Raw genomic sequence first — 17,906 nt, 5'->3', positions numbered from 1 at the left:
ACCCTTCCCTGGTGGTTATTCCTGAAAGGCTGCCACCAGCCAAATCAGTCCACGCCAGGGCTTTGCTCCATCCAGCTCTGAGCCCCTCATGTTGGGACTGAATTGCCATCAGGAGAGGATTGTTTTAAAACAAAATGCATGACCTTATGAGTAGCATGTGGAATGGCCCCTCTCTCACTGTGGATCCAACACAATATTGGTGTCGTTGTTTTCTCTGAATGTTTCTCATCTGTTGCTCCTTCTTGAGAGGCTAAGCAATCCATAGACCATAAACACAAAAGTAATCTAATCGTTTACAGAAGATACTAAGGAGCCACTGTTTAATACTGTCAATACGGAAAGGGATGTCACCACGTGACCCCAGGTGTCGGGAACCTCCCTTCAGTGTACTGGTGGAATTCATAGTGGTAGAGCCATCATGAAAAGCACAGTTTCTAATCACAGCTGTTACTCAAATATTCTCAAGTACTGCAGCAAGTTGAACAACCTACATAAAGGGAGCTTTGGTATTATAGGGCACATAGTAGGTTGTCAGTAAATACTGGCTGAATGTTACTTAACTGTTGGAAAGTATTTGACTAACTTTATGTTTATATATTGAAAAGCTCTTTGAAAAAAAAGAAAAGAAAAGCTCTTTGAGTAGCTTTTCAAATATATTTAGGTAACTCAGACATAAAATGTAAAATATAGTTTTGACTGGAAACGCATATATAAATAAGCAGCATTAACACTTTTAATCAAGTTCCCAATGGAGAGTCCATAAATGCCTAGAAACCGGATTTGCAGATAGCTATAATTAAAAACCATCATTCCTCTAGTTATTTCAAATCAGGGGTATTTTATTTATTTCCAGGAACTCCTGAAATTGTATGCAACATTAAGAGAGCTTATTCTTATGTGCATTTTCTGGAGAAAGGAGCCACAACCTTCATCAAATTATCAAAGGCTTTGTGAGCCAGAGAAATGGTTAATAATAGATGCTGTTGATGACAGATATCAGGAGGCACTCAGATTGCTCAATAGATGATTGCTTAATTCACATCTCCTTCCAACTTTCAGGCCCAGCAGGAATATGAGAATTCCCCAAGCTTAAATTACTCTAATAACAGTAACAATTCTTTGAAGTCATGTTATTAAAAAAAAAAACATTTTTTTTTTTTTTTTTTTGCAAAGGAACTGTATAAAAATAGACACTTGGGGAGATTTTAAATTTACATGTATATGGTGTGCAAGTGCATACTTTTTCTTAATCACTTCCTCTCATTTATCTCTTTCCCCAGTTAGCTTCCTTTTCCTGGAACTTGGGACTTTTTCCAGGTGGCCACAATGACGGATTCCCACAACAGAACCACGTGTGAAGAGCTTTTAAACACAAGAGAAATCACAAAGGCTAAATTTTGAGACTCATTGCAAACATTAGAGGCTGTCTTTCTGGACTGTGTGAGAAATCCTTTACGTTCCTGGAAAAGACCCAGACCTTCTGAGCAGCGAAGACCCTGGCTCCCTAAGCTCTGAAAGGCTCCGAGGGAAGCCTGCAGCAGCTTCAGGGGGAAAGAGTGTCCTCATCAAGGAGTAGTGTCCTCATTGGCACCAGGTTCCAGCAGAGACTCACCTAGAAGCTTGACCCCTGCAAGCTGATGCGCAAGGACGGACAGGCCCACATCTCCATCTCCTCTCACTGAGTCGACAAGAGTCTCAATCCCAGCAGGTTCTATTTGGCTCCATAGTTGGAGGTGTCGTGAACCCCTGAGATGTATAAATGGCATGTGTGTTTATCTGGGGAAGGTCTCTGGGACTTCAGATTCTAACCTTCTCTCCTTTCATACAACACTGGGACTTCAGATTCTGAAGTGGTTTTGTGACTTCCCTGTGGTACGGGCACCCCCAGGAACTCTGCAAGGGAGAGGCTACTGTCCTTTCCTAGTCAATCCCTTCTCTTAAGATAATGCAGGAAAAAACGATTAGGAGGCCCAATAAAATGGGGTTGTCATCACAAGCAAAATTAGTCCTACAACCTGCTTTTCTCTGTGTGTATGTGCGTGTGTGCGTGCGTGTGTGTGTGTGTTTAAAGTTCCATGTAAAAATAAATACTTCTCAACCAAAGTTAACTGTAGCAAATACGTCCATAAAAAAACCCCACAGGACATATAGGGATTTTTTTTAGTTGCCTTGTTTTCAAAGTCATGATGCAAAAGAAAAGCAAATCTTCCTATTTCAAGCCACAAATTGCAGGAGACAAGGGGTGCCCCAATCTCTGAAGTGGTACTGACCTTTCCAATGAGAATACCAGGCATCAAATATTTAGATTTTAGAATATTTTAATGTCCATTTCTTTAGTGGATGCATTCTGAAATTATTAAAATTAACAATTTACCAAGAATAAAGCAAAGGAAAGGTGGAAAATGCAAACAGTTGGTCCTTGCTAATTTAATTTCAGATTCCAGGCATGAGATTTTCTGAAACCACCAACCAAAAAAATGTTTACCTCAAAAATTTAGAAATGCAAATGCAGACCGATCTTTGGAAACTACAGATTATTACAGACCATGTCACAGGAGCACGTGGCCTTGGCTCTCAGTGTCATGTGCAAATGTGCAGGTGCCTCCACAAGCGAAGTCAGTGTTAACGGAGTCGTGTGCAGGTGTTGCATAATCTGTGCGACTCTTCAAGCTACTTAAGGGTTTAATAACTGATGCTCTACGTTTGTTTGCATTGGATAAAATTATGTGCTTGTTTATACATATATATAATTTGATCTGACCTGGGGCCAAGAAGAAAATAGCAATTGCAACTCAAAGCAACTATTTACACACATTCATTTCTGAAGTATTGCTTCCTGCCCTAAGTTCAGGAGAGGTATTGCCACTCTGAAGAATGCATCCTCATGCCGGGAGTGCTTGAACCTGCTGCTTGGAAACCCATCTGTCTTCAGCAACTATCTGTTCAGTGCCAGCTCGGTGGGACACACAGCAGTTCCGCTGCAGGGATTCTGTGGCTCCGTGATGAGGTATGCTTCAGAGCAGGGAACTGGGAAGGACTAGAGAGCACATCTGAACTGGCTGTTTAGGAAGGCTCAGGGTGAGCTGTCCATCACAGGCTCCGGTTTGCACAACGCTGAGCCAGACCACCATGCGGTCTGCCTCTCCCGGTGGTTTGCAGCCTCTCGGACTCCCAGGGCCAGGAATCATAAACACCTTTGCAGGTGGGGAAGGGGAAAAAGAGTTCAATAGGAAGGAAGTGGGTGCAGAGATGAACTTTGCAGAGTACGTTTTGGGCGCAACAACAGAGACACGTAACAAGTAGGCAACTGCCCAGCCCCTTAGGTGCCGCCACAGCTCCAGAGCCTGAAGCAAGCAGGCAAAGGAACAGACTGCACTCACACACACGCCTGCATACGGGTGGAAGAAACCCCGAACACGCCCACAATCCTTACAGACAAGGAGAGCATTAGGTAGTGTTTTTTTAAATAAAAATAAAAATAAAAATTCTGCAATATTTTATAAGAATACATTCTTTAGAAGCAAGAGGTATTGTCACAACCATCCTTTCTCCGGCATTGGAAGAACAACAAAGTGACAGTGAAACCTGAAGGAAGATCGTAGTTACTGAGCATGCTCAGTTCCCCAGGATGGCGTGGTCCTGGCTATGGCTGAACAGCCGGGTGGCTGTCCCCTGGGGAGATAGATGGCTGATCAGAATCAATATGTCATGATGCTGGAAATGACAGATTCTGTACAAATTTGGGGAGGAGGAGTGATAACTTAACGCAGCTGTGAAATTACACACAGATTTACCGGTGAAAAGCAAATGCACAGGGCATGTCGGTGAAGACCTTAAACAGAGAAGGAGCTAGTTCTCAAATGATCCCAGGAGCCGTGTGCCAGTGTCACCTTAACAATAACTATGACTATGACAAGGCAACTGTAGCCCGAGTTCAGTTCTACATAAAGTTCAGACTTCATGTGGCAAAATGTAATTACAAGGAGGATTGGCAACAAAGGGCACAGAATTGTTTTCTACACTGTCCTGGATTAACACCCCATTTGCGTCCAGACGATTCTGCCCCAATACACAGTGCAAGACCTCCATCTGGAGAGGGCTGGCCTTCATTCACCAGGCCCAGTCCTGCCCCAAACAGGCCCAGCACAGGCTGGCAGTGGGAAGGATAGAGAAACTTCTTGAATGGGTGAAGGCCAAGACAGTGCCCGCACTGCCTGCTGCCCCCGCGCTCAGCCCAGGCCCGGGCTTCATACCCCGCCGGTTCCTACCCGCCCCGCGTCACGCAGGGCAGAAGGAGCGGCACTCGGCGTGAAACGTGGCGACGGAGAGCTGCTCTGACCTGAGCGCGGGCCGTGCCCCTGGGTCCTGCCTGGCCCCCTTGCAGGGCAGGTGGCCAGAGCGGCGAAAGCACTGACAGACCACGTCTCACCCTCCGCTGTGTGCCTGCAGCAGAACGGCCTGGCGTCCCCTCCCTGAAAACACATTTCCTGATAAATAAATAAATAAATAAATGCAACCCTCAGGCATTTATTTTCATTTTCCTCTCAGACGAGTCAGCCTCAAGGACAAACCCCTGCACTCCCCGCTGGGAGACCCCTCGGCACCGCACGAGGGCAGAACGAAAACAGCTTGTAAATTCCTGAGGCCTGCTTCCCCAGCTTAGTTACGGGCTTGCGTGTGGAGCCCTGGCCTGCGTGTGGGGGTACGGGGAGCGGGGCGCCCGCAGCCCACAAGGGCCGGGCGCTCGGGAAGGCGCAGGGCAAGAGGGGCGTCGGGCTGTCCGGCTGACCGCTGCTCTCGGCCCACCGCCTCCCTTGACCTCCCCTCGGTGAGTGACTGGCACTTGAGCTCAGATTCATAAATGCAAGTGTGTGTGCGTGTGTGTATTTACAGAGAACGGTCCGGTCACAGGAAAACACTATTCATTATATAGAGAAAAACAAGCCTCAAAAACATGGCATTAGCAAAGAAAAGTGTCTCGTGAGAAAAAGCAATAAAAATGGTATCTTAACCACAGCTTTTGTCTTAAAAGTCCAACAATACCCAATGCCATGACCTCTACCCTGTGGTCTCTGTCCCTCGACTCTGCAGCCACAGCCAGCTCCTGAAGGCACTTGTTCTCCACACTGCTGAACGGTTACACCAAGGGGAGGGCGTTCCGGGGGAGAAAGGGAACGAAATGGATGGAAATGAACCCTGAATAACTGTGATCTACACAGAAGTTAGGGCTGCGATGACCACGTGACGCCACGCCTGGGGATGGAAACTGTGGTGCTTGGAGCGCACAACAGCCAAATACAAATATTATTGTGTTTCGAGGAACAGAGCACCGTGGGCAGCGGTCAGGGGCTGCGTCACACACTCTTGGAGACGTTGAGCTTGGTGAGTTCATTGGCTTCTTCCATCCCCGTATCTTCACAGTCAGTTTTTTCTATGGCTTTGCCAAATCGACACCTTTCTTCAGCTTTGACAGGCTCTTTCCAGGGTCTCTTAGAAGACAGGTGAGGGTCCTTGGCCTGTGTGTTATTCTCGGAACCCAGAGATGGCTTGTCCAAGTTCTGTACAGAAGGCACCAGGTTGGCAATCTCGTCTGTGGGAGACCGTCCGATGCTGCCATCCACCTGCACGCGGATGTCTGGGGAGATGGACAGCTGGTGCTGAGGCACCACCCCATTGTCTGTGCACTTTGGGTAAAGGTAGGTCTTCATCTGACCTTTGCCCTTGACATTCACCGTGCCCCTGTAGTCAAAGTCGTAGCCCATCTTGCTGAGGACACGGTAGCTTTCTTCACTCACCTGGATGCGGCACTCCACTCCCGTGGTGTCCATCCTGCTGGCAATGTTGACGGTGTCTCCCCAGATGTCGTACAGCAGCTTGGTCGTGCCGATGACCCCCGCCGTCAGGGGTCCGTGGTTGAAGCCGACGCGGAGCTTAAAGTTGAACCACAGCATGTTGTTGTTGAAGTCATCCACCACACGCATCATCTCCTTGGCGAACTCAAACAGAATTTGCAGGTGTTCCTGCGGGTGGCTGCCATCCTGGCACTGTGTGGCATTCAGCCCCGATGCGGCCATGTACGTGGCCCCAATGGTCTTAATCTTCTCAATGCTGCTGTAGTCCGGCTTGCTCAGGAGTTCGTCAAAGTCCCCGATCAGCTCGTTGAGGACCCGGTAGCACTCCTTGCCTCCCTCGTAGTTCTCCTCGTAGAACTCGCTGAAGTTGACGATGCTGGCAAAGATGACTCCCCCGTTGTCGTGGTTCTTGGAGTAGGTCTGGGAAACCTTCAGCTGCTCAGCCACATGGTAGGGGATGATGTTCCTCAGCAGCCAGTCTGCCTGGTCCCTCATGCTCTGGATCTTGGTGCGGTGAAGGTCCGCCTCCACGTCCCCGTGGTAGTGAAGGCGGTAGCTGACTTCGAATTCTCGATTCAGGAACCAGACCAACAAGAGCAGGAGAAAGAAGGCGAGAATCACCTCCTGGCCAATCAGGCTGACCGGTCTCCTGCTGTCATGCAGCAATGAACTACTGCACGGGTTTCTCTCGGAACTGGAGAGGAAAGAGAAGAGAAAGAGGTCTCTTCTTACATGCATCTCTTAAAGGAAAGGTTACTCTCTGTACTTCCAGGTTCTGAACTAGCCCAGCTAGCCGGCATCCTGCATAAAATGTTCTGAGCTCAAGCCTCCAACGACTGCAGCTGCAGAAGCCATTTCTGCTTAGTTGGCTAGCTAAAGACATGGAGAGATAAAGACTGACTTTTGTAACTGATTTCTTTCATAAGTGTCCTGTCATTGCTTTGCTTTTCAGAAGCTCTTTGGTTTTAAAAAATCTTTTCTTTTTCCCCAACTTTCAATTTTGAAAAATGTCAACTTTATAGAAATGTTAAGAGACTAGCAAAACAAACCTCACACATCCTTCTCCGGGATTCAACAGTTGTTAACGTTTTGCCACTTTCCTTTTTCTCTCTGTCAACATGCGCGCACACTCACACACTTGTTGCTGAACATTCTGAGAGTAAGTTGTAAACACTGACACTTCATACCTGAATGTTTCAGTGTGTATCTCCTGCGAATGAGGATATCTCCCTACATAACCACACCATTATCGGACCCAAGAAATTTAACATTCTCTGAAATATTCACTTTTTAGATTTCTAATCCAACTTTCGTTTTGAAAGACTTGTAATTTTACAAAGAAAATTTATAAGTTCTCTACTCTCTACCTGTATAAATGTATAAATACCATCCCCCACTCTGAGTTAGTTCTGTTTTGCCAGTCATTCAAGATAACTTAACATTTTAAAAAAAGTGTAAAATGTATACTTTTAAGAGTTACACATTATAAGAATCTCAAACTATATAAACAATGAAAAATATGTGTCCTTCCTTCAAGATAACCAACAGTGTCATTTTCTTGAGGTTGTATGCTATTCTAATGCACGGATGCACAGCAAGTGTGTCAAACTCGCAGCCTGCAATGAATATTTTTGTGGCCCAGTCAATATAATGGTATGTAAGAAATGTTTCAATAAAAATTTCGTAACTTAATTTTTACTATATCCTGTTATACATAACCTCTATATATAAAAGCCTAATATGCAAACTGTCCCTGTGGGAGTTTGACCGGGAGACCAACCACTTGCTATGATGTGTGCTGATCACCAGGGGGCAGCATGGAACAAAGAAAGGCCCCAATCGGCCCTGGTCACGAACCAGGCCTAGGGGTCCTACTCATGCACTAATTCTGTGCACCGGTTCTCTAGTTATTAATAATGAACTACAACATTTGCTAATGACTGATTACTATAATCGTGTTGCATTCATTTTCCTTACACGCCTTACATGTAGGTGCACCATTTCTCTCCACTAATACTAGCAGCAAATATTTTAGCTGCCGGCCACATCATTAGTCTTGGACTGACTTGTTTGGTGTGCAAACAGGAAATATTTCACTTTTGGAGAACAAGAAAAATAGGTTTATTTGCGTTACGCTTATTAGTTTGTGCAGTTATTCAGTGTCTGGTAAGTTAATGTTCAAGAAAAAATATTAATTTTCATTAAAATGTTCTATTTTAGCCCTTTGTATTCAGCATGTCTCTATCAAAATAAACCTAGGTTTCTATGAAAATTGAAGCTTTTGTTTTTTGGGGGGGTCCACATAAACTTAAACCTTGCTTATCTGGCCCGTGTTGGCCTTCGAGTTTGACATGCTTGATGTACAGTAACGCCCAGACTCCCTCCTGCAGGCGTTAGGCTGTGTCCTTCTTTTACTACGGGGAACCATGTTGCAGTGATGGTCCTGCTCTGTGTCACTGGGCATAAGAATGAGTGTGTCTGTGGGGTAAACTCCTGGGAGTGGAATTGCTGCCATTGAAATACTGTGCCCTTACAATTCCACTGGAAATCTCCAACTTGTCCTTTTAGTTTCTCCTCCTGCCAATAACCGCGCCTGCTGTCAGGGGCTGTTCTCTGGTTCCCCAGTGTGAAGGGCAGTACCTATTCTGAATCTCAAGCACTGGACAGAACAACTATTTTAGAGGACTAAAACAGATTTGTCTACTCTAGCCCCTCAAACCTCCGGCTGGCTTTAGAGTAGGGAGAGGAGAAGGAAACCTCCTCTCTGTGAGTGAGCCCGTCTCATCGGCTTCTTTCTGCGTCTCCACAGTGGAGACACAAAGGAACAGCCTCTTTTTGGGGTGACAGCACCAAGGCTTAATGTCATCCTAACAGCACGGCCGGCACGGGAACCCTGTGGGAGGAACCCTGTGGGAGAAACCCTGTGGGAGGAACCCTGTGGGAGAAACCCTGTGGGAGGAACCCTGTGGGAGAAACCCTGTGGGAGGAACCCTGTGGGAGAAACCCTGTGGGAGGAACCCTGTGGGAGGAACCCTGTGGGAGGAACCCTGTGGTGAGGTGTCTAGGTTTCCTCCATCATTCTACCGGTTTTGTTGCTTTTCTTGCTGTGCTGTGACAAAGCCAGCAGCGTGGCCTAACTCTGGTGAAGGCACAGGCCAGCTCCCTTTGGATGGGGAACAGTGGAGTGTGGACCGGGGTGGCAGGGAAAGAGGAACAGAAGACAATGTTTGCTTTTACCTTCGCTTAAATTTTAAGCCTCAAAAGGAAGAGTCCTAATACACAGATTTACAGTTAGTACCCAAGGGCTGCCCTGTAACAGAAGAGATTTGTAACACAGATGGGAGAATTACTTCCGATCTATAACCCCCATTTCTTATTCTATTACAGAAGGAACAAAGGCAATGGCCCAATTCCTAACTTCATTTAGCAAAGGCCATTTCAAAAGGAGGAATTCTATGTGACTAAATGCAAGGATCAATTCATGACTTAATAGTTGGACATTAGGTCATAAATAAAATTTAGAGTAACATACAGTATCTACACTAATAAAAGAGAAAAATGGTAATTGGCGTACGGCGATACCTTTTTCATTGGCTAATCAGGGCTATATGCAAATTAACTGCCAACTAAGATTGGCAGTTAACTGCCAACAAGATGGCGGCTAATTTGCATATGTAGGCACAATGCAGGGAGGCGAAAGGGAAAGCAGGAAGAAGCCCCCTGCCACTGACAGTGATCTGAAACCCAGGGGGGAGCTAAGAGCTGGGGGGCAGGGCAAAGGCGGCCCTGGGGCCACCTTTGCCCTGCCCCCCAGCCATGATCAGAGAATCAGGCGCCTTTGCCGCCCTGGCCAGTGATAGCAGGAAGTAGGGGTGGAGCCAGCGATGGGAGCTGGACACAGTCGAAGCTGGCAGTCCCAGGAGCTAGGGGTCCCTTGCCTGGGCCTAAAGCGAAGCCCACGATCGCGGCGCCCCCCGCTGCCACTGCAGGTCCCCGCTGCCTGGGCAGGACGCCTAGGCCAGAGGTGTTAGGCCTGGGCAGGGGCGGAGCCTGCAACCGCGGGGAGCTGGGGGTCCCCTGCCCAGGCATGACACCTCTGCTGGAGGCCTCAGGCCTGGTCAAGGGGCCGATCCGGTGATTGGTGATCGGAGGGTGATGAGGGTCAACTCCTCTGGCCGAGGCATCAGGCCTGGGTGGGGGGCGGAGCCGGGGATTGGGGGGATATGATGGTCCCCTTGCCCAGGCCTGAAGCCTGGGTCAGAGGCGTCAGGCTTGGGCGGGGGGTGGAGCAAGCGATCAGAGGGAGATGGGGGTCCCCTGCCCAGGCATGATTCCTGGGCCAGAGGCCTCAGGCCTGGGCGGGGGCCAGAGCCAGTGATCGGGGGGAGATGGGGGTCCCCTGTCCAAGCCTGACACCTCTGGTGGAGGCGTCAGGCCTGGGCAAGGGGCTGATCAGTCGATCGGAGGGTGAATGGGGGTCAACGCCTGAGGGCTCCCAGTATGTGAGAGGGGGCAGGCTGGACTGAGGGACACTCCCCCCCCCTCCAACCCAGTGCACGAATTTTGTGCACCGGGCCCCTAGTAATTCATAATCACGGAGTAGGAAGATTAAAAAACAGAGAAAAACAGAAAACAAAGGTCACTCATAGTTCTAAGCAGGTAAATACAGGATTTGTTAACATTTTCGTGGACTTCAGTGCCATTTAAAATCTATGCCTCGGATGCAGGGGTGGGGGGCCACCAGGATGGGACACGGGGGTTTCTGGAGATGGGGAAATGTGGTTTTTTCTTCTTGTTCTGAGTGGTATTGGTAATTGTGAAAATTCATTGAGCTGTATTCTTATGATCTGGGTACTTTTATTTTTATATAATATACTTCAATAAAAATTGACTTTAAAAAGCTGCTGTTTTGCTTTTAAGTACTATGGTTGTCATCATATATAGAAACACATTCGCATTCTGCCTTTGTTCCATAGTTACTTTAATTCTCATTCCAAGATCTAAATGTTCACAGATATTTAATTTTTTAATTACAAAAAGAGAAAAATATCATCATTCACCACTAGATCATTCATTACTAGATCATAACTATTACATCTTACACTTTTCATATACAATGAACTGCCTAGCTGTAGCTACAGAACATATGTAACTTCACATAATAAATGAAAACCATACACGTTTCCTGTGTTGCTGCATTTTTAACAGTTATAAAATTTGAGTATGTATGTCATAATTAATTAATTTTTTATTGACAACTGAGGTTGATGATGAATTTTCAATATTATCAATCATTGAAATTGAGATTTTTGGGCATGCAGCCTTTACCATACACTGAATTATCTCCTCAGCAGATAAACAAAAAGAATTATTTACGTAAAGGCTATGAGCATTTTTATAGATTGTCAAAGTACTTTCTAAAACAACTGTACCATTCTGAGGAGTGGTGAGGCATGGCAGATAGAGCATGGCCTCGTCACGAGAGGCCAGGGTTTACACACTGCCAATGACCAGCTGCGTGACCACAGGCAGGCTCATAACTTCTCTGATCTGCAGCTTCCTCATCTGGAAAATGGGGACAAGGTCACCTAATGTGTAAAGTTCTTAAACAAACTTATATTTTATAAGTGCCTGGTAGCTACACAAAATTAACCACCACCAGGATTTATAAATGTGCCACAACCTTGCCTGTGTTGGGTATTTTTGTCTTCACTTTTAAAAGATCCCATTTAAAAGCCCAAAAAGAATTCTGTAGTTATTTAAATGTGCAATGACTTTAGCAGTAATATATTTACCACCTACATTGCCCTCTTGTGAATATTTTGGGTTTTTTTCTGTCTTTTACTTATGCAGGTCTTTTTTTTTTTTTAAATATATTTTATTGATTTTTTACAGAGAGGAAGGGAGAGAGATAGAGAGTTAGAAACATCGATGAGAGAGAAACATCGATCAGCTGCCTCCTGCACATCTCCTACTGGGATGTGCCCGCAACCCAGGTATATGCCCTTGACCGGAATCGAACCTGGGACCTTTCAGTCCACAGACCGACGCTCTATCCACTGAGCCAAACCGGTTTTGGCTACTTATGCAGGTCTTAATTTGCTCTTTTTTAAAACAGTACCCCCCCGCACCCCCCAAAAGTAAAAACAAGTCCCACAAATGTTTTTCTCAGTCTGTTTTGATCCCCTCTAATCAATTTGACTGTACACCCCCTTTTTTTCACTGTTTATAGTAAAGCAAGGGTTTATTATTTCAAATTTCTAGTCATTTATCTCAAAATATTTTACAGAATAAAGTACTTTTAATTGGTGAGATCTCTTAAAGTCTTATATAAAATTAAACCAAATTTAACGTATGGTTTTAAAAAATTTTTTAGCTTAGAGAGAGAGAAAGGGAGAGAGAAGGAGGGAGGGAGGGGGATAGGGAGAGAGAGAGTAGAACATCGATTTGTTGTTCCACTTAGCTATGCATTTATTGGTTGATTCTTGTATGTGTACTAATTAGGGATGGAACCCGAAACCCTGGTGTATTGGGATGATGCTCTAAACAACTGACCTACCAGGCCAGGGCTAACATATGCCTTAACTATCATTTCACTTTCCCAATAAAATATAACTATGATCTGATATTTCAACAAGCAGATATTTTCCTTTATTCTTTTAAGAATGTATATATTGTTCTTCTTATTTAAGATACAACTGGATTTAGGAAGTTTAGGAATAAGCAGTAATAATATAGTTTCTCTCATCGATTCAGATTTAAGCACAATGTTAAAAGCTTACCTGAAATTCTGTACTGCACCATGGTGTGAAATTACTATGGAACTGAAATTAAAATAAATTAAAAAATATTATAAAAGGCATTGTATAAAGCAATCTGAGAAGACTTTAAATGAACAATTTCTCTTTTTTATGTGGAGATCAAGTTAGACAGTTAATTTTTTTATCATAATTTGATACTGTATGTTGAGTAAGAATAATACAAGGTAAAGGCAATAATATAGCTATAAAGCCTTTACATCAGCTATGGAGAATAGGCAAATCACCAAACAAAATAAAACAGGAAAACTCTCAAAGGCACATCTATATATATATAAAAGGCTAATATGCTAATAAGTGTCCGTCCGGGTAATGACGTCACATAGCAACGTCCAGCTTCCTCTCCCGAGCGACTAGCCTCCTTGCAGTTTCTTCAGCCCAGGAACACGACTTGCTTTATAACCAGGTGGAAACATTTTACACTTTAACCAAATGTCTGTGAAGTGTTTTCATGTGCCTCATCTCATTTGATCCTCACAGAAGTCCTGGAGAAGGTAGATAGGAGACTTAGTGGAATCCTATTTTCTTTTCATTAGCCAGAAAGTGGAGATTAAGAAAGCTGAGAAACTTGACCTGACTGAAAAGAAGTAAGAAATGGTGGACCTTGAAAATGACTTCAGGTTTTCTCACTGTGCAGAATATAGTCAAACACTGCTGCAGTTAAATATTTTACCCTTTGTTCTGCCTGTGTGATCTACAATAATAATCTGCTTCATGTTGCTATTTACTGCTGTGTTGCTGGCAATTACCTGAAAGAGAAGTTGGGGTGCTTCACTGGGCTGGAAAAAGTTTAGCTACATCAGAAAGCAGGTCTAATTAAGCAAGTTTATTCTATATCTATAAAAGGCTAAGTTGACTTGTGCATGAGTGATACATATAAAGCTCTCGCTGGTGCCAATCGCACACGTATGTTTCAGTCATTGTCGATTGTGAATTTGGCTGACACTTCTATTATAGAGAAAGGGTGAACAGTGATATTAAAGTATTTCTTCTAATTAATTTCCTTTCAATGTGCACGAATTTGTGCACCAGGCTACTAGAATTTTGTAATTAGGATTTAATCATGGTATCTATAGAATAGAAACTTCAGTCATGTTCAAAAAGCAATGTCTACTGACAAAGGACCAATTTTGAAAGGAATTGCTAGAGGTGTTGGCAGATTACATCTTAGGGAGAAGCCAGACTTTGCTATTGCACTGAAACCATTCATACTTAAAGAACTCTTTTGGTTAGGGAAGGTACACACATGCAGCTCTTAATTTCTCCACATTCTTAGCAATGTCTTTTGGAATTGTGTTACACCCAGAACCCACCCAGTCCTGAAATCAACTGCAAACTCCCCATCCAGGGAGCCCAGCTCATTTCAAAGGAGGACATGGCACAGCATCTGTGAGCAGCTCTCCTGGGCAGTAAGGGCCAGGTGAGGGCTCACGAGTGGCTTTCATAATTACGTGAGGTGTTAAATGACTTTACAGAAAAGGAAAGAAAAGCAAGAGCTACATCACAGGTATGAATTATAAGACTTCAAGTCCTCGTCTCACACTGTCCAGACATGACTGTGACATCACTGTATCCACGTGTCTGTGTCCCTGAAAAGCTGGCCACAGTTCTCAGAGTCCCCTCCCCTTTATAGGAGATGAGTTTATATTTTTGTTTACCACCCCATATATTTCCTGCCCTGGAAAGACTTAGCAGTGACGGTGGCTAAATGGGCTCAGTGATCTTGTGTGTGTGGAGAAGTACTGGGTCAAGGGGAGATTCAACTGCCAGCCATACCCAAGATCTCTTCTTTAAATTCTGGGCAAAGAGGTGATGAGGGGTCCCCATTACAATGGCTCTCTGGACCCACGTGGAAAAGCCGCACACCAGTGACTGAATGACAGTGTAAATAACTGACGAGGTGGTTGGTGAGGGATCTAAAAGGATAAAAGGCAGTTTGCGGAATTTCAGGCTCTTAAGAGCTTCATAATGACCATAATTCCAGATGGCCGCAACTTCAGAAAAGAAGATGTAGGCTTTGTTTTGCTTAAAGTAATTAACTACTCATTACAGTTTCCTTTCAGACACTGAATGACAGTTCTACTCTATATTCCCGTTAATCTTAATTTGCACAGAACTTGAGTATCCTTCATGTTGTTATTAAAGTAAATTGAGGAAGGACACTTACTCTGTCCATTACTAACCACTGCTTTGGTTTTACCCAAAGATACACTATGGCGATTTCATTAGATATCGTGACAAACTGGATAACCTACCTTTTTTTCCTGCTAATCCTCACCTGAGGAAATTTTTTCCATTGATTTTTAGAGAAAGTGAAAGGGAGGAAGAGAGAGAAACGTTGATGTGAGATAGACACATCAATTGGTTGCCTCCTACGTGCACCCCGACCCAGGCTGGGGATTGAGCCTGCAACCGAGGTACATGCCCTCGACTGGAATTGAACCTGCGATTCTTCAAGTCCATGGGCCAATGCTCTAACTACTGAGCAAACCAGCTAGGGCTGGATAACCTACTTTTGAACTTACTAAAGCAATGGTTCTCAGCAACCATACCATTTCTAGGGGGCGTTTTGGAAATGCTAGGGGTCTCTCTGCTTATCATAATAATCTGGGAGCCATGAATATTAGATATCCTACAAAGTACAATGAAGAAATGTTTCATGTAACTGAAATGTCCTGCTAGCCTAAACCGAGTGTAACTGTAAATAAGTGGTTCTTCCATGCATGCTGATGGTAAACTGTTTTTATAAGTAGTTACACAAAAAGTCAACAATTTAGAAGTATGTTACAGAAAAGGAAGCTTATTGGGTTCAAGACCTTATCATGCAATTTTTGAATAAATTCCTCACTTGTGTGCATCCTGCTATCCAAAGTATCATTGTATTTTCAACTACATCTTAATTTGAAAATGATTAAAAGCCACAAAACCAGTTGCAAATATGCAACAGGCAATTTTAAACACATTGTAACAAACTAAGAACCAAACATTATTCAATTATTAGAACATGTGAAAAGGATTTCATTAATATAGGATATTTTAAATACAGCACATATATTGCCATCCAATGTATTTTCTGTTGTTGTTAATCCTCACCCAAGGATATTTTTTCCATTGATTTTTAGAGAGAGTGGAAGGGAGGGTTTGTGGGAGTGGGGGAGAGAGAGGAACATCAATGTGTGAGAGACACATCCATTGGTAAGCCTCCCCCATGTCCCCTGGGGCCGAGGCTCTAACCACTTAACACACCAGCCAGAACCCATCCTATTTTTATTTTTGCAGTACAGCACGAAGAACTGATCCTGTCCCCAGGGATCTCTCACATAGCTCCTGTTTCTTTTCCCACCCTGCCTACTCTATCCTCAGCACTAACCAGTGATATGGTTTTGAAGGCTATTTGAGTACCAGGGACTCAATATATTCTTCGACATGTGGAGGGATATCAAATAAGAACATATTTATAGTGGTTCGTGATGACTCTAATGCTTCATGCGATAGTGTGGGGAGCTGTTTTGACACAATATTTATGAATAATGCTCAGGTCACTTGCACAGTCATACCTCATCATTTCCTCTCCTTCAGCAGTCTGCAATCTGTCTTGGAACATTAACCCTACTTCAAATTAGGTTAGAACCCGCTTTCGATTTTCATTTTTGTGTCCACCTGTACCTTTATTCCTTCATTTGTCTTGTATGAAACAGCACCTGGTCTGACCTTCCTAAATTCAAACTTCTCCATTATAAATAAGTTCAAACATGTGACTACTGCATTCTCTCTCCCAGGGGTAGTCAGCCAGGAGTGTCTAAATGCAAACACATAATTAAATTTATTTACTTTTGCATACTACTTTTTGGGCATTTCGCCACTTGTTGACAATATGCGTGTTGAATGGTATCTCACGCTGTGACAGTCACTATCTGTTAGAGCTGACGGTGTTAGCGCTGATGTGAAACTGAGGTGAGAGAGACATCAATGACGCTGGGAAAGGTGGCCCTGCCATCGAGAGTGCCAGACATGAGCCATGGTGGCACACGTACCTGTCTGGGCACAGGGAGATGTAGAGCAGAAACAGGGGCCCAGCCCCGACGACAGTGGCTAAGGAGGACCGCATCCAGGAGCTGAACTGGCAGAAGTTACAGTAGTGCACGACGGCGATGAGGATGGCTGAGTCCATGAACACGGTGAACTGCAACGAGGGGCAGGTGCTCAGTTAGGAATCCATCCACCTCCTCACCTCATGGCCCACTTACCACCTGACCACCACAAGATCACATGATTTGCTCATTTATCTGTGTCTTTGATATTGAAGTTATCATAAAATATCCAGTAGTTTTAGGGACAGAGCATGAATCATTAGGCTAATTACAGAAAGCTTCAGGGTACAAGTTCATGAGGCCCTAAAGTTCTTCTCCAGCCCAGCTGGTGTGGCCCAGTGATTGAGTGCTGACCTATGAACCAGGAGGTCACAGTTCGATTCTCGATCAGGGCACTCGCCTAGGCTGTGTGCTCGATCCCCAGTAGGAGGCAGCTGGTCAATGATTCTCTCTCATCATTGATGTTTCTATCTCTCTCTCCCCTGTCCATTTCTCTCTGAAATCAATTAAAAAATATTTTTTAAAATGTTTGCATGAAAAAAAAAAATTCTCCAGGTGGTTGGAGATTGCACTTTGGAGAAAAGGGAAAGTGGGCCACACCCTCTGAGAATTACCGTGTAATCAGTTACCTTCAAAAAGCCTTTCCTTCAGGTACCTGCTGCCTATCAGTGGAAATGTAATTTAGTGTTAAAGCATCAAACGCAGTCAGCCCACCTGGTAGTTCATGTTACAGTCACTTTCACCCAAAATATAATCTTCCACAAGAGCATTAATTCATTCTTCATGGGGAGGAGAGAAACTAAGATGGCAGCATAGATAAACACCGGGAAACTGCTGCTTCCCACAACAATTGAAAAATCTACTAGGAACACAAAATGGACATCATCCAGAACTATAGGAAGGCTGGCTGAGCATAAATTCTACAACTAGAAGGAAAGAAAAGCACACTGAGAGCCAGAGGAGCTGCGGAAGTAAAGTGCAGAGGTACGGGGGCTCGCACGCACGGAAAGGGGCTGGCACCTGAGGACGCGGCTGTCTTTTTGAATCGGGAGGGAGTCACAAGCTCCCGACGCCTCTGAACTCCGGTTCCGGGAAGTCTCTGGGGACCCAGGACTCATACGGGGAGAAACTGGACTGTCTGGAAG

At 44.6% G+C, this 17,906-nt stretch overlaps 1 protein-coding gene across 1 annotated transcript in view; it reads right to left on the bottom strand.

Annotated features, from left to right (window-relative positions):
• Positions 1 to 2,298: 2,298 nt before the first annotated feature.
• ADCY9 (adenylate cyclase 9) overlaps positions 2,299 to 17,906 on the bottom strand; it is a gene marked incomplete at its 5' end in the record, with an annotated part of 141,118 nt that continues 125,510 nt past the window's right edge. The window contains 3 exons of the mRNA XM_081088768.1: positions 2,299 to 6,546; positions 12,635 to 12,676; positions 16,705 to 16,853. Of these exons, the coding sequence (XP_080944894.1) occupies positions 5,355 to 6,546; positions 12,635 to 12,676; positions 16,705 to 16,853 (1,383 nt within the window). The 3' untranslated portion in view covers positions 2,299 to 5,354. The remainder of the gene's footprint in view (positions 6,547 to 12,634; positions 12,677 to 16,704; positions 16,854 to 17,906) is intronic.

Source organism: Myotis nattereri (genome assembly GCF_964212035.1).
Source record: "Myotis nattereri genome assembly, chromosome: 4".
Lineage (NCBI taxonomy): Eukaryota > Metazoa > Chordata > Mammalia > Chiroptera > Vespertilionidae > Myotis > Myotis nattereri.
Note: the sequence above shows the minus strand (reverse complement) of the source record. Positions and strands in the feature narration are given on the sequence as shown.